At 34.8% G+C, this 14,241-nt stretch overlaps 1 protein-coding gene across 1 annotated transcript in view; it reads left to right on the plus strand.

Moving 5' to 3' along the window:
* Positions 1-14,241, plus strand: part of LOC129801038 (titin-like) — a 257,548-nt gene that overhangs the window by 75,112 nt on the left and 168,195 nt on the right. Inside the window, exons 22-25 of the mRNA XM_055845796.1 lie at positions 16-222; positions 2,168-2,484; positions 2,561-4,213; positions 9,079-9,592. Coding sequence (XP_055701771.1) covers positions 16-222; positions 2,168-2,484; positions 2,561-4,213; positions 9,079-9,592 — 2,691 coding nt within the window. The remainder of the gene's footprint in view (positions 1-15; positions 223-2,167; positions 2,485-2,560; positions 4,214-9,078; positions 9,593-14,241) is intronic.

Below are 14,241 nucleotides of genomic sequence, written 5' to 3' on the forward strand. Positions count from 1 at the left end.
TATATTCCTTTCCAGAATCCATCTTTCCTCCAGTGTTTGGACATCGATTGCAGACTCAGATAGCCAAACTTGGAGAGAGAGTTATTATGGATGTTGAGATAACAGGCTTGCCAGAACCTACTGTAACATGGTTCAAGGATGATCTTCCTCTCAATGAAGCATCAGTGTCAACCCATAAAGTTCAGAAGATGGGAAATTGTTACAAATTAATAATTGAAAATGGTAAGTCAAGAAAATCGATTAAAAGATTTCGCAGAACATACTCTTAAATTCACTTTTTGGAATTTTGGAATGATTCTGCAAAATTTATTCAAATTATTATTAATTATTATTGTCAATCTAATCAAACCATTTTCGTTCGGACTAATTCGAATCTTTAATTCTTAGTGTCCAACATTTTTATTGCTCAATCTTAAAGAAAGCATATTATAATCTATCAATTTTGAGTAACATAAATATTAACAATTCTCAACATCCCAAAGAATCCCAATTTTTGTAATATTTTGAAATTCTAAAGTTTCGAGTTTTTTGTGTCCCAATTTTTGTCCATTTTTTGTTTGTTAAATATTTGGTTAAAGGCCAAACGGTAAGAGATATCAAACTCTGGTAAGCGTTTCGTTTAAAATTACCTTAACTTCAGGTGTTTCTTATGCCCTAGTTACGATTTAAGCCGAGAGACAGCTTAACGTAATTGTAATCAAATTAGTGATCAGGTTACATTTCCATCATTTTCTGAATAATACGTCTCCCGGATTAAGTCGAGAAACGGTTTAGTTAGTTGAAAACTGATGAGAATTTAGTCAAATTATTATTTTGATTATAATTATGTTAAGCCGTCTGTCGGCTTGAGTCGTAAGAGTGTCTAGGGCATTACTACTATGCCCTATGTATATTTCGACAATTTGTTTGGTGATATTATTTGTTTTAAAATACGTTTAGTAAAAAGAATAAATGAACATTTTATCCACATAACTTATAATATTACCATAAAATTCTATATTTTGAATTTTTAAAAATTACAGTTAAACCACTTTATATGACCTATTTCTCAACCGATTTCGTCAAATTTGCATTCAATTAAAAAGTCTTGAAATTTAGAATACAATTTGTATTGGTTCCAATAGCATACAAATCGGCAAAGTACGCGTGATTGACTTAAGTTCGTTCTTTTCTTCTTTGTTAAACTTTTCGGAAAATTATTACGGGGTTGGAGGCACTAGGGTCAATTTGGAATTTCGAACAACGCGAAATTCCCGGAAAGCTAATTTGAAGTTTGACTAACGGTGCTATCACACTAGGATTTTCACATTTTAAATTTAAATTCAATTGAGTCAATTGAGCATTATAAGATTTCTAGAATTTACTTGAAAATTCTCACAGTCAGGACACATTTTGCAAGAAATTTGCTCAATTTTAAATAGTGCCGCGAGATTTTTGATTGTGTATAACTCCGGAAAATGCGTGATAGTACTTAAAATGTCTTATAAGTCACTTATCTGTTATTCAAAAGGATGCCCAGAGCCAGAAGAAAGATTTGTAGGGAAAGTGCTGATGAAGCAACTCTCATATATCTTGTTGAAAATCTGTGTGAAGTCATATAAACAGGAGATTTCTTGGCACAATAATGGCTTTGGAGGAAATTAGCAAATTACTCGCGTACAAGTTTATCACTAACTTACTGTACTTATCTTATTTTTTGGCCACAAATAATAATAATTATTACGAGTAAATAAATTTAATAAGAACAATTTGGTTCAAAAGGATACTTGTTTAACTGCAATAAAATTGAAATTAATGAGCAAATTTTAACATTTTAAATTGCTGAATAAAAATTTAATTGAGCAACCACATTTATGCAATTTTAGCATATTTAAACATGTTTTGATGGACCAAGTATTAGTTTATATCAATAAATAAGCGAAAATCTATATCAATTCAAATGATTTTTAATGCAAAATAACGCATAGAAAGAATTCATCTGAAAATTAAATTAAATTTCCAAATTGAAAAATCCTACTGTGATAGCACGGTCTCTCTCTTAAAACACGATAAAAATTTGAAAAAAAAAATAATTAGACAATCCCGGAAACCCCGATTTTTTTTATTTTTTCCTATTGCACATATTGAATAATTTTGATAAATTTATACCTTTCATAAAATTTCACAGCATCCTTATCGGACGCTGGGAAGTACATGGTGTCAGCTGTGAATCCTGGAGGGAAGGCAGAGAGCATTGCAAGTTTCGCAGTGATGGAAAAAACACCTGAGAGGGTTGTTGAAGTGATCAAAACTGTCGTGTATGAAGATCCCAAAGATCACACAAGAAAGGTAAGGCATATAAAATTTTCATTTCACCCATCTCGTATCTCTATTGCTAATTTAAAAAAAATTGGTGGAAATAAACTCTTGATTCACATTTGGATCATAATCTATGCCACAAGAGGCACAAAAAAAGTTAAATCTAGCCACTTTTCTCAAAATTGTGCTGAATGAAAACACTCTACATTACTCACTACAGCTGTCTTTTCATCATGTTATATGTATGTATATATTTATTAAGGGGTCGGAAGAGAGTTCAGCTATTATTAGAGCACCGGGCTCTTCTCATTCCGCACATACAGTATCTCATACAGAGACGGATATGCATGGATCAGAAGAATCGACAATTCTCACGGAAACAAGACGAACAACTGAGGCTACAATGCGAATGGAGCACAAAGTGTCATTTCCGGATTTGCCACCTCTCACCTTTTCCCAGAATACCCAAACCCTCGTGACACCAGTTCGTCATGAGGCAACTATGTCAGATCAAGCGGAAGTGCGCTCATCTGCCACAAATACTGATAAAATGCACACAAAGAGTGATGCTACTCAGACCCCTCCTCAGGTACCACCTAAACCCTCCCATGAGGAAGAAAGTACCATACAGACACAGTCAATCACGAAGAAATCCGCTTTGGAATTCTTTGAACACAAAATTCAGAGTGAACCTGTGACATTTGCTGAGGATAAATACACAAAATTCAGTGATATAAAAATGTCACCAGCACCACTCATCACTCAGCCACAATTCGATGATAAGCTGTCGAGTGAGCTGAGATCGTTGAATCTGGAACCGGGCCCAGCACCGGAAATTGGCTTCATGCCAAAAGCTGATCAAGTAAAGCGAGAGAATATTTCAGATCGTATCAAACGCTTGGAGTCTGTTCACAAGGAGACAGAATCACCTTCAGGCGGTGTCAGGGTCTTTCCTCAAATGTCCAGGACCGAGGAGCCTGGAAGTGTATCTCCTCGTCCATCTGCAGAAGGAGTAGCAATGGAAAAATTATGGGCTTCTCCTAAGTCCCATGATACCTTCATCTCTGATGTGAATGAAGTTAAGAAGAGTAGTGAGCAGCAGAGTTACTCTTTTGTCAGTACCAAAGAATCCCATATTGGTACACTGCATCCGGCACCAGAGCATAGAGAAGTAGAAGATCTCTGTAAGAAATACTCGATAAATTCGGCAAAGAAAGTCTTTGAAGAGAGAATAAAGGAGGTTCCGGATCTTGTTGCACCACAATTGGTGCGTCAAGTATCGGAGAAGACAGAACGTCCAAAGTCAGTTCATGAGATCTTTCATGATATTCACTTAGAACCAGGATCACCACCTGAGGTGTGTTATGCTCCAAAGCCCACATTTGCACGTAAGAAATCACTGGTGGAGACATTGGAAGAGAGTTTGGAGAAGAAAATCGAATCAGAACCGACACGTGTTCCACCAGGAGGCGTGAGAATTGTTCCACCACCCAAGCGTGAAAAATCCCTGCCACCAACCCTACCACCCCGTGACTATGCCCCATTAATCCCACCACCCCAAGTTCCTACATGTCTCAAGAGTGACGTGAGTGAGGCTGAGTATTCTAGTGATTTTGACTCTTTACCATGGTCAAAAACAACTGAATTCAGGCATGTTGAAGCACCGAAATTTCCCAGAGATCCTGCCCAGAAATTCAATGTTGATCAACCTGTAGTGCCATTGAGGCAGACGATTACAGAGGGCAAACCTATAACACTTCCAAGTGGCTATATGGCTGATACAGAGGAATATCATAGCACAAAGATATCTCACCACGACACTCAATTTGTCCCCAATGCTTCCCAAACCAAACACTATAGGCATCACAATCATAAGCATGATAGAACCCAAGAATCATCTGGAACTGATCTGAAGGTGCGATTGGTTCGATGGATGTTTGCAAAATAGCTTTATGTGAAACTTAGAGACAAAACACATTTTTCATCTCATTTTTTTTGCAGTTTTTCGTGTGAAATCCTTTTTGTTTTTTTTTCCTTTTTGTGCAGATTTATTCCAAATTTTTAACAGCATGATTTTCAAGATTCCTTTACCATACCGATCTTTTTAATTCGCATATTTTACAGAATGATAAAAAGTGAGTAATTTAAAAATTAAGACAAATTCAGAAAGTGCCCCTGCTTTGCACGGTCCCAAGCTTTATAATGACCACATTTTTCCTAGGTTTTTCAATAAATGTGACTCATAGCACCCATATTTTCAAAAACTAGGGAAAGTGTCCTGTTTTTAAAATATATTGCGGAGTCACATTTGTTCAGAAACATAGGAAAAATTTAGTCATTATGAAGCTTGGGACCGTGCAAAGCATGGGCACTTTCCCCTAATAATTTTTTTAACTCATCACAAAGGTCACGATAAAAAAAGTTAAAAGAGGTTAAATGCATTTGAACATTCAGCAAACTTTGGGGGCGTGACTTATTTTTTGCTTGAGGACATTTTTCTGTAAAGGTGTCTACACATTGGTAGCAATTTTCGTCAAAAACTGCGTTTTTGACAGAAATTTAACGTTTCCACCTACAACACCGCAGGGAATTTCCTTCAAAAAAGCAATTTTTGACAAAAATTTCTCCCAATGTGTAGAGGCCATAAGGGGAACAAGGACTATTTTGAGCTATGGGGCTAGATTATTATACGATTGTTTCGCATATATTTAAAGGAAATTGGGTTTTAACATGATGTAATTTGGATAGAGAAATTATTTGTTGAACTAAATAAAATAATTGCAAGGACCAGCTTCATATATAGAAATAGGCGACAAAATCATATATTAATGTAGCCCCACAACTCAAAGTAGCCCCACCTCCACTAAGTCTTTTAGATGCGTTTTTTATACAAAGGCAGTCATAAAAATAGAATCACTCCTGAAAACTTGAGTTTTTTAACTTTTGTTAATTTTTCTCTAGTAATGATTAAAAAATTTTACTTTAGAAAAGTTAAATTAATTGCTTTACGTCGAAAAATTACAGTACTAGCTGCCAAGGGTCTGTATTTTTACTCAGAATGCGTCAATACTGATGTTCTGCTGGGACAAAAAAAAAATAGAATCACTTTCATTTAGTAATAAATTGAAATTCATTTTAAGTATTTCAAAATAATAAAATTTTCGTGCAATATCAGTAGTTATTTAGTGTCTTGTCAATTAATTTTTCGAGTTTGGATAATGAAAACTTTGAAAAATTGGAGAAAATGTAGAACTTTTTCATTAGAGGTTCTATTAGATATTTGAGGCTACGAAAGCATGGAATGATCGTAAATATCATAGCTGACCACACAGTAAATTGCGAAAATCAGTAATCCATAACACAATATAGTGTTTACGTAAGCATAGTACTCGAAATTTTGGTTTCTATCGGTTCCGTGTCCCAATGGTATTGAGTAAACAACAATTCAGGATGTTCGAATTGGTCAATTTAGTAAAATCAATCTAGCATTTCTTCACAAGGAATTCTATGGGACAAATAAAGTTGAAAATGTCCTCAAGTAAGTTCTGGCTAAGTTAGAAGCTAAGTTAGAGCTATGATATTCACAATCATTCCATGCTTTTTCAAAAATCTAATAGAGCTTCTAACGAGATAGTTCTACATTTTATCCAATTTCTCATAGTTTTCATTATCCAAACTCGAAAAATTAATTGACAAGACACTAAATAGCTATTGATATTGCACTAAAATTTTATTATTTTGAAATACTCGAAATGAATTTCAATTTATGACTATAAATGAGAGTGATTCTATTTTTTTTGTCCCAGCAGAACATCAGTATTGACGCATTCTGAGTAAAAATACAGACCTTTGGCGGCCAGTACTGTACTTTGTCGACGTAAGGGAATTACTTTAACATTTCTAAAGTAAAATTTTTTAATCATACCAAAAAAAAGTTAACAAAAGTTAAAAAAAAAACTCAAGTTTTCAGGAGTGATTCTATTTTTATGGCCGGCTCTGTATATAACAAAGAAATATTGCGAAGAAAAAATAGTTGTTTTTAAGGTAATCAATTTATTCTCTCAATTATATGGAGATTACTTTATAAACCTTAATGGCTGCCGGTAAATTGAGCAGTATTTTGGCAAAAATTGGCAGCAAACATTAAAAAAAAGAAATTCATTCAATATGTAGATAAAACGGAAATCTTATAAACGTAAAAAATAGTGAAAGGGACAGATAATCCTAACCGGCTTATGTAGGTGAGATTCTTAACGTGAGCTAACTCGAAATGCATGCAAATTCGATTTAGAGCTGAAATTGTGAGTCGCCATTCAGTTATCTTGAATCAAATTCGTGAAATTATACAAATTTTGTATTTAAACCAAAATATCAAGGATTTGGATGAACTGACAGAAAAGTGTTATATGGGTGAAATGTAGACCAGAATGTTCTCTATAATTTTTCCATAGAACATGATCTCATCGATTACTTAGAAGCCAAGATAATCGAGGTTTTTTGTTTCTTAACTCGTTTTTTCATCCAGAGTGCCCCAAGTAGTCATTTGTTGAACTTCAACTATATCAAAGAATTGTTGTATTTTGTGGGACTTTCCATTTAAAACCCTATTTTAGGTGTCTTGGTGGAGTAGAGGCAGTCAAATTGGCATCTGAGTGATTTCAAAGCGTTAATATGGGAAAAATCAATTTTTTCACACTTAAACGGCAAAATCGGAGTGATAGCGTAGTCTGACCGGAAAATGATGTATGGACGAAATGTAGAGACAAATGTGCTCTACAATTTTGTCGAAGTAATCATCAAAATCGGTTTAGCGACAGTCGAGATAATTGAGGTTATGTGATATTGAAATTGGTTTTTCGACTGTGGCGCCCCTGGTGTTGGTCTCACGAAGTTCAAATATTCTAGAAAGTTGTAGCACTTGGTGAGATCTTTCGTTTAAGCCCTCATTCATCAAAATCGGTCACATAGAACCGAAGATATGATTTTTTGAATTTCGTGAACTTTGACCCCTCATATCTCCGGTTCTATTGAAACCACAGCGCACATACGCACCATTTTGGAAACGTCCTAGACCGGACTACAACATACTAAAATTTCATTAACTTGCACAATGCCGTTTTTGAGAAAAATGTCTTTGAATTTCGATGAATTTTGACGCTATCACAGCGCCACCTGTGGTGACTTTTTGAACTTCCATCTGAAAGTACTCATCGAGACGAAACCAAAAAGGTAAAATTTATGTCGATATGTTAATTAGAACCGGAGATAGAGGCCGGTCAATGTTCGAACTTTGACCCCTTATAGCTCGGGTCAGGGGTTATGGATCGACTTAAGGTTTTTTTTGTTTGATAGGTATAATCAACGGCTACAACATACTAAAATTTCAGCCCGATTGCATAAGGAATTTTTGAGTTATTTAACTTTTAGGATTTAAAAATTTTCTTTTTAATAATAGCGCCCCTAGCGGTGGTTTTATGAACTTGCGATGTTAGAAGGGGAAGTGGCATTTCACGAGAGCTTTCCAAAAAGCCCTAATTTTTTAAATTCTGACAATTAGAACCGGAGTTATGGTCATTTTAAGAATTTTTTTTTGGACCCTTATAGCTCGGGTCAGGGGGGTCGGGGGACCTTAAGTTTGGTATTGATGGAAAGCTCTAAGGCCCAGCTATAACATACTAAAATTTGAGCCCGCTCGATGCCATAGGGCCGGAGCTATTGAGAAAACAAAAAAAGGGGGGTCTTCAAAATGGCGGAAGGAGGGGTGGGGGGTGGGGGGTCAATGCACCATGTTGCAATTTTCATATGATATTTAACCTTTGCCGAAAACCGCAAGTCGATATCTTTTTTAGTTTAGGAGCTATTAAGCTCCAAAGAGCGGCCGGCCGGCCGGGAACGTAACTTAGCCCCCCATATATTCGTGATCAGGAAGTGGCGAAACACATTTTGGCCAAGTTTGAGCGCGATCGGAGGACATGAAATTTTGTTAGGATTATAGTAGGTGAGATTGTTAAGAATCTCACCTAATATTCTTGACAAAGAATTTTTCACTTTATATTATATACAGATCGAAATAAAATATAAACAGATTATTTTGAATTATTTACTGATCAAATTAAATTTCTTACTGACCCGTTAGTGACCAAAAATATTTATACGTTCACAGAATATAGTGTATGGCTCCAAAAAAAATCCGTTTAAAAATATAGTTTTTACACTAAATATCATATTTTCAGCAATGATTATGATCAACTAATAAATTTATTTAATGGAACTTATTACTTTTTATACATCTTTCTGTAAAATATGGTGTATAAACAATTTACGGTATTGTAAAGTAATGCTTGATTTTCTTTTGGACAGAGAAAGAGAGTAAAGAGTTCTTGAAATGCGACATAGGCCAAAATTCTCATTAAAATGTTTAACATTTTATTCGTGAGACATGTCTCGCAGATTTATTAAAATTGCACGTTAATGCAAAAATGTCTAAAGCAAAACAAGACCTCATAATGTTTCTCTTTAAAAATTATAGGTTCTTGATAAGACTCGAGTGGAATGCTCCCATGAACTTTATTGCTGACTTTCAAAATTTATTATTAAAGCTATTTTGGCCTATGTCGCCCTGTTTTTCTGACAGATTTGTCTTTATATAATTCTTGAAATATTTTTTTTGAGTGGACAGATCCATTTATTTCTTGTGAATTTTATGCATGTTTGTTATTTGAAATGTAATTTCATTGAGATAATTCATGACTATTTTTCTGCACATGTCTCATTAAACAGGAATACTCGACAGCATCATTGATCAAGAATATATCAGTGACAACGACACAGTATAAATATTTGGATGACAACCAATTAGAACCGTTGCCATTTAAAGCTGATCCACCTCAAGCGAAACGCCCTCGAATTCCACCACCACCGAGTCCCTCGAAATTCATTAAGGGTGAATTTCGTGAGAGTGACTATGAGAGTGATTATGAGGGACGCATTGCGCCCATTTGGCGTCCAACAGACTCAGATTCGGAACCACAATATCGTCCAGTGAGGGTCAATTTGACACCCACAGGACGACGTTCGTGTATTTCCGATGGACAAAGATCACCTACGCCTCCCTCTGAATTCGATCGCCGACCACCACAATTTGAGGGTACTCCACGTCCTAAATTTGAGCCCATTGATAAAGTACATCGTGTGACTGAGACAAGTTATAGCCACACAACGAAACAACATCATCAACCGTTTGTACACAAACCAACTCCAGTGACTTCAACGCGCTACTTCACTGGAATAGCAGGTACACATTATTATTGAATTAATCTAAAGTTTAAATTAACTTAAATATTAGCATATTTTCTTCAAAATATGTATGTGAATTACTAATATTATTGAGATGGAGACGCCTGGTGGTTTTGGAAATATATTGAAAAAAGACATTTTTTTCTCCACATATCATTGGTTGGATTAGCAACTGTGCTAACAAAAGCTCCACTATAATTTCCATTTTAATTTTCGCAGTTAAATTGCCTTTAAATTAAAAAAATAAAACAAATTTTTTGAGATGGAGGCGCCTGGTAATTGGTTTATATTGTTCAAAACAAGCAAAACTCATAATCACGTTTAAATCTAAGACAAAAGATCAGATTGAATTTCCTTCTAAATTCTCGCAGTCAAACTACAGTACGACTCCGATGGAGTCAACCTCTGAAAATTTTAAACACCGTGAGAAATTATGCAAAATTCCAGGTTTAAATGCTAAACTTTTAAACAAATTTTTGTTAAGTAAGAATCAGAGACAATATTTAACGAGTGAAATAGTAACAACAACAATTAATAACTCAAAATATTGCAGGTATATAAGAATCAAATGTGTTGACTCAATTGGAGTCGTACTGTACTCTTAATTCAGAAAATATTTGGATTATTTCAAATGGAGGCGCCTGGTGGTTTCATTATATATTGCAGGAAAACATTTTTTCTAAATATTTCAAACTTCATTATACTGTTGAATACAAAATAAAACTCTGCTCTGTGTCTATTCTGAATTTCCGCAATTTAATTTTCCCTGAAATCAAGAAAATATTAAAATGTCTCATACGGAGGCGCCTGGTAGTTTGACTACATTGCTTACAAACGTTACTTTTTGTCATCAAACGTAACTTAAAATCACGTCTACATCGAAGATAAAAGTACAGCTTAAATTCCTTTCTGAATTTGCGCAATCAAATTCCTTCCAAGTAGAGAAATTTCAAATGTTTGAAATGGAGGCGTCTGGTATATTCTCTTTATTGAAAGAAAACAATATTTTCTAAATCGTTATTAGAACTCTATTTTGTGTTTCGACGTGAGATGAAACTCCACTGTAATTTCACTCATTTCGCAGTTAAATTTCCCTTTAATTAAGTAAATATCAATATGTTTCAGATGGAGGCGCCTGGTGGCTTATCTAACTATTATAGAAAAACATAATTTTCTTAACATTAAGAACTCAAAATCATATTTAAATTTAGGATAAAATATCAGCTTGAATTTCCTTCTGAACTTTTACGATCAAATTCCTGTCAAGTTAAAAATTTCAGGGTATTTCAAATGGAGGCGCCTGGTGGCTTCACTAATTATTGCAAGAAAACATTATATTCTAAACATTTATAAATTATTTTTGGTTTTAAATGTAGGATTAAGCCAGATTAAGCTCCACTTCATTTTCATTCTGAACTTCTGCAGTTGAATTGTCTTTAAATTACGAAAATATTGAAGTGTTTGAGATGGAGGCGCCTGGTGGTTTATTTAACTATTATAGAAAAACATAATTTTCTCAACATTAAGAGCTCAAAATCATATTTAAATTCAGGATAAAATATCAGCTTGAATTTCCTTCAGAATTTTGACGATCAAATTCCTATCAAGTCAAGAAATTTCAGGGTATTTCAAATGGAGGCGCCTGGTGGCTTCACTAATTGTTGCAAGAAAACATTATTTTCAAAACATTTAGAAATTATTTTTGGTTTTAAATGTATGATTAAGCCAGATTAAGCTCCACTGCATTTTCATTCTGAACTTCTGCAGTTAAATTGCCTTTAAATTAAGAAAATATTAAAATGTTTCAGATGGAGGCGCCTGGTGATTGACAAATTTATGTCACATAAACGTTATTTCATCAACACTAGGGACTCCAATTTATGTTCAAAATTAAGATAAAAGATGAACTCGTATTTCCTTATGATCTTTTGCAATTAAATTTCTTTTATGTCAGCAAAATTTTAAATTCTGTACGATGGGGACGCCTGGTAGTTCATTGATAATTTAAACAGAGTTTTATATGCAAGAAAAAAAAGAATTTTTGAGTATTCTATGTAATAAATGAGTGGGATTTTTACAGAAAAATAATCTTTAGAAAAGAATTAGGGTAAGTGTGTCAAATTTCGGCAGAATTGCATATAAAAGCACGGAATGCCTAAGTTTTAAATGCAATATTTTTAATTCATATTGATATTTTTTGTTACTTCCTTTTCGGGAAGGTTGTGTGGAACCTTGAAAACTAGTTTATCATCTTTGTGTTCTTTAAATTACTTCCTAGAATATTGAAAAATTAATAAAAATATAGACATTGCTTTGGGTAGTATTCCGGCCACTTTGACTGAAATTCTGACCACCTTTTTTCTGACCACCTTTTGTGACGCAACGGATAGAAAATTTCAAAACGTCAAACGGAACGAGTTTAATATTTAGTTTTATACGTTTATATGACCCACAAGCCCTGAGATCTTCCGCGTAATTTGTCCTGAAGACCTGAAGAGTAGCATCTCAAATTTACGCGCAGATTTCCGCAGCAATTTGCCCGTCCTGAACTCTTCCAATCCATCATTCCATCATCATTTTCATAAAAGCGATGGTTTTTTTTTCTCTGGACATTGTAGAACTCAGAAATCGAAAAAAACACAAAATGAATAATAAATTAAGGAAAGGAAAAGATGTTGCCGGAATAGGCAACACTACCTCACCGGAGAGACGCTCACAAAGTATATACTTTTTTACGCGAAATACAGGATCCAGCTGGGAAATTTCACACGAAATTTAAAGATTGATTCACTATTAACATAAACAGAAACAATCTTTAATGAAAACTAATCAATTTTCATAAAAAACACCGAAGGAAAACCTTCTGCACTTCACCACAAATCACAAGCCTGCTAAAAACACAATCGATCTGCCACATTTTTTGTAAGACTCTTTCCACACTGAGTTTTTACAACGCAATTTAAATTCAAATTGTATCTAAAATTTAACGATCTTTGTGTTAATACATCCTAAAATGAATAAATATTTTAAAGCAAAATGAATTCATTGACTACTCGAAGATAACATAACATAATTTTAATTAATTTATTTCCATGGTCGAAATTACACTCAATGTGACCGAAATTTGGCACATTTTTCCCTAATTGAAGTACTTAAATTCGATAAAATTTTGCAATATTAGGTGAGATTCTTAACAATCTCACCTACTATAATCCTAACAAAATTTCATGTCGTCCGATCGACCTCAAACTTGGCCAAAATGTGTTTCGCCACTTCCTGATCACGAATATATATGTGGCTATTTTACGTTCCCGGCCGGCCGGCCGGCCGCTCTTTGGAGCTTAATAGCTCCTAAACTAAAAAAGATATCGACTTGCGGTTTTCGGCAAAGGTTATATATCGGGTGAAAATTGCAACTTGGTGCATTGACCCCCCACCCCCCACCCCTCCTTCCGCCATTTTGAAGACCCCTCTTTTTTTGTTTTCTCAATAGCTCCGCCCCTATGGCATCGAGCGGGCTCAAATTTTAGTATGTTATAGCTGGGCCTTAGAGCTTTCCATCAATACCAAACTTAAGGTCCCCCGACCCCCCTGACCCGAGCTATAAGGGTCCAAAAAAAAATTTTAAAATGGCCATAACTCCGGTTCTAATTGTCAGAATTTAAAAAGTGAGGGCTTTTTGGAAAGCTCTCGTGAAATGCCACTTCCCCTTCTAACATCGCAAGTTCATAAAACCACCGCTAGAGGCGCTATTATTAAAAAGAAAATTTTTAAATCTTATAAGTTAAATAACTCAAAAATTCCATTGTGCATCGGGCTGAAATTTTAGTATGTTGTAGCCGTTGATTATACCTATCAAACAAAAAAAACCTTAAGTCGATCTAAAACCCCTGACCCGAGCTATAAGGGGTCAAAGTTCGAACATTGACCGGCCTCTATCTCCGGTTCTAACTGACATAGCGACCTAAATTTTACCTTTTTGGTTTCGTCTCAATGAGCACTTTCAGATGGAAGTTCAAAAAGTCACCACAGGTGGCGCTATGATAGCGTCAAAATTCATCGAAATTCAAAGTCACTTTTCTCAAAAACGGCATTGTGCAAGTTAATGAAATTTTAGTATGTTGTAGCCCAGTCTAGAACGTTTCCAAAATGGTGCGTATGTGCGCTGTGGTTTCAATAGAACCGGAGATATGAGGGGTCAAAGTTCACGAAATTCAAAAAATCATATCTCCGGTTCTATGTGACCGATTTTGATGAATGAGGGCTTAAACGAAAGATCTCACCAAATGCTACAACTTTCTAGAATATTTGAACTTCGTGGGACCAACACCAGGGGCGCCACAGTCGAAAAACCAATTTCAATATCACATAACCTCAATTATCTCGACTGTCGCTGAACCGATTTTGATGATTACTTCGACATAATTGTAGAGCACATTTGTCTCTACATTTCGTCCATACATCATTTTCCACTCAGACTACGCTATCACTCCGATTTTGCCGTTTAAGTGTGAAAAAATTGATTTTTCCAATAATAACGCTTTGAAATCACTCAGATGCCAATTTGACTGCCTCTACTCCACCAAGACACTTAAAATATGGTTTTAAATGGAAATTCCCACAAAATACAACAATTCTTTGATATAG

Source organism: Phlebotomus papatasi, chromosome 2 (genome assembly GCF_024763615.1).
Source record: "Phlebotomus papatasi isolate M1 chromosome 2, Ppap_2.1, whole genome shotgun sequence".
Taxonomy (NCBI): domain Eukaryota; kingdom Metazoa; phylum Arthropoda; class Insecta; order Diptera; family Psychodidae; genus Phlebotomus; species Phlebotomus papatasi.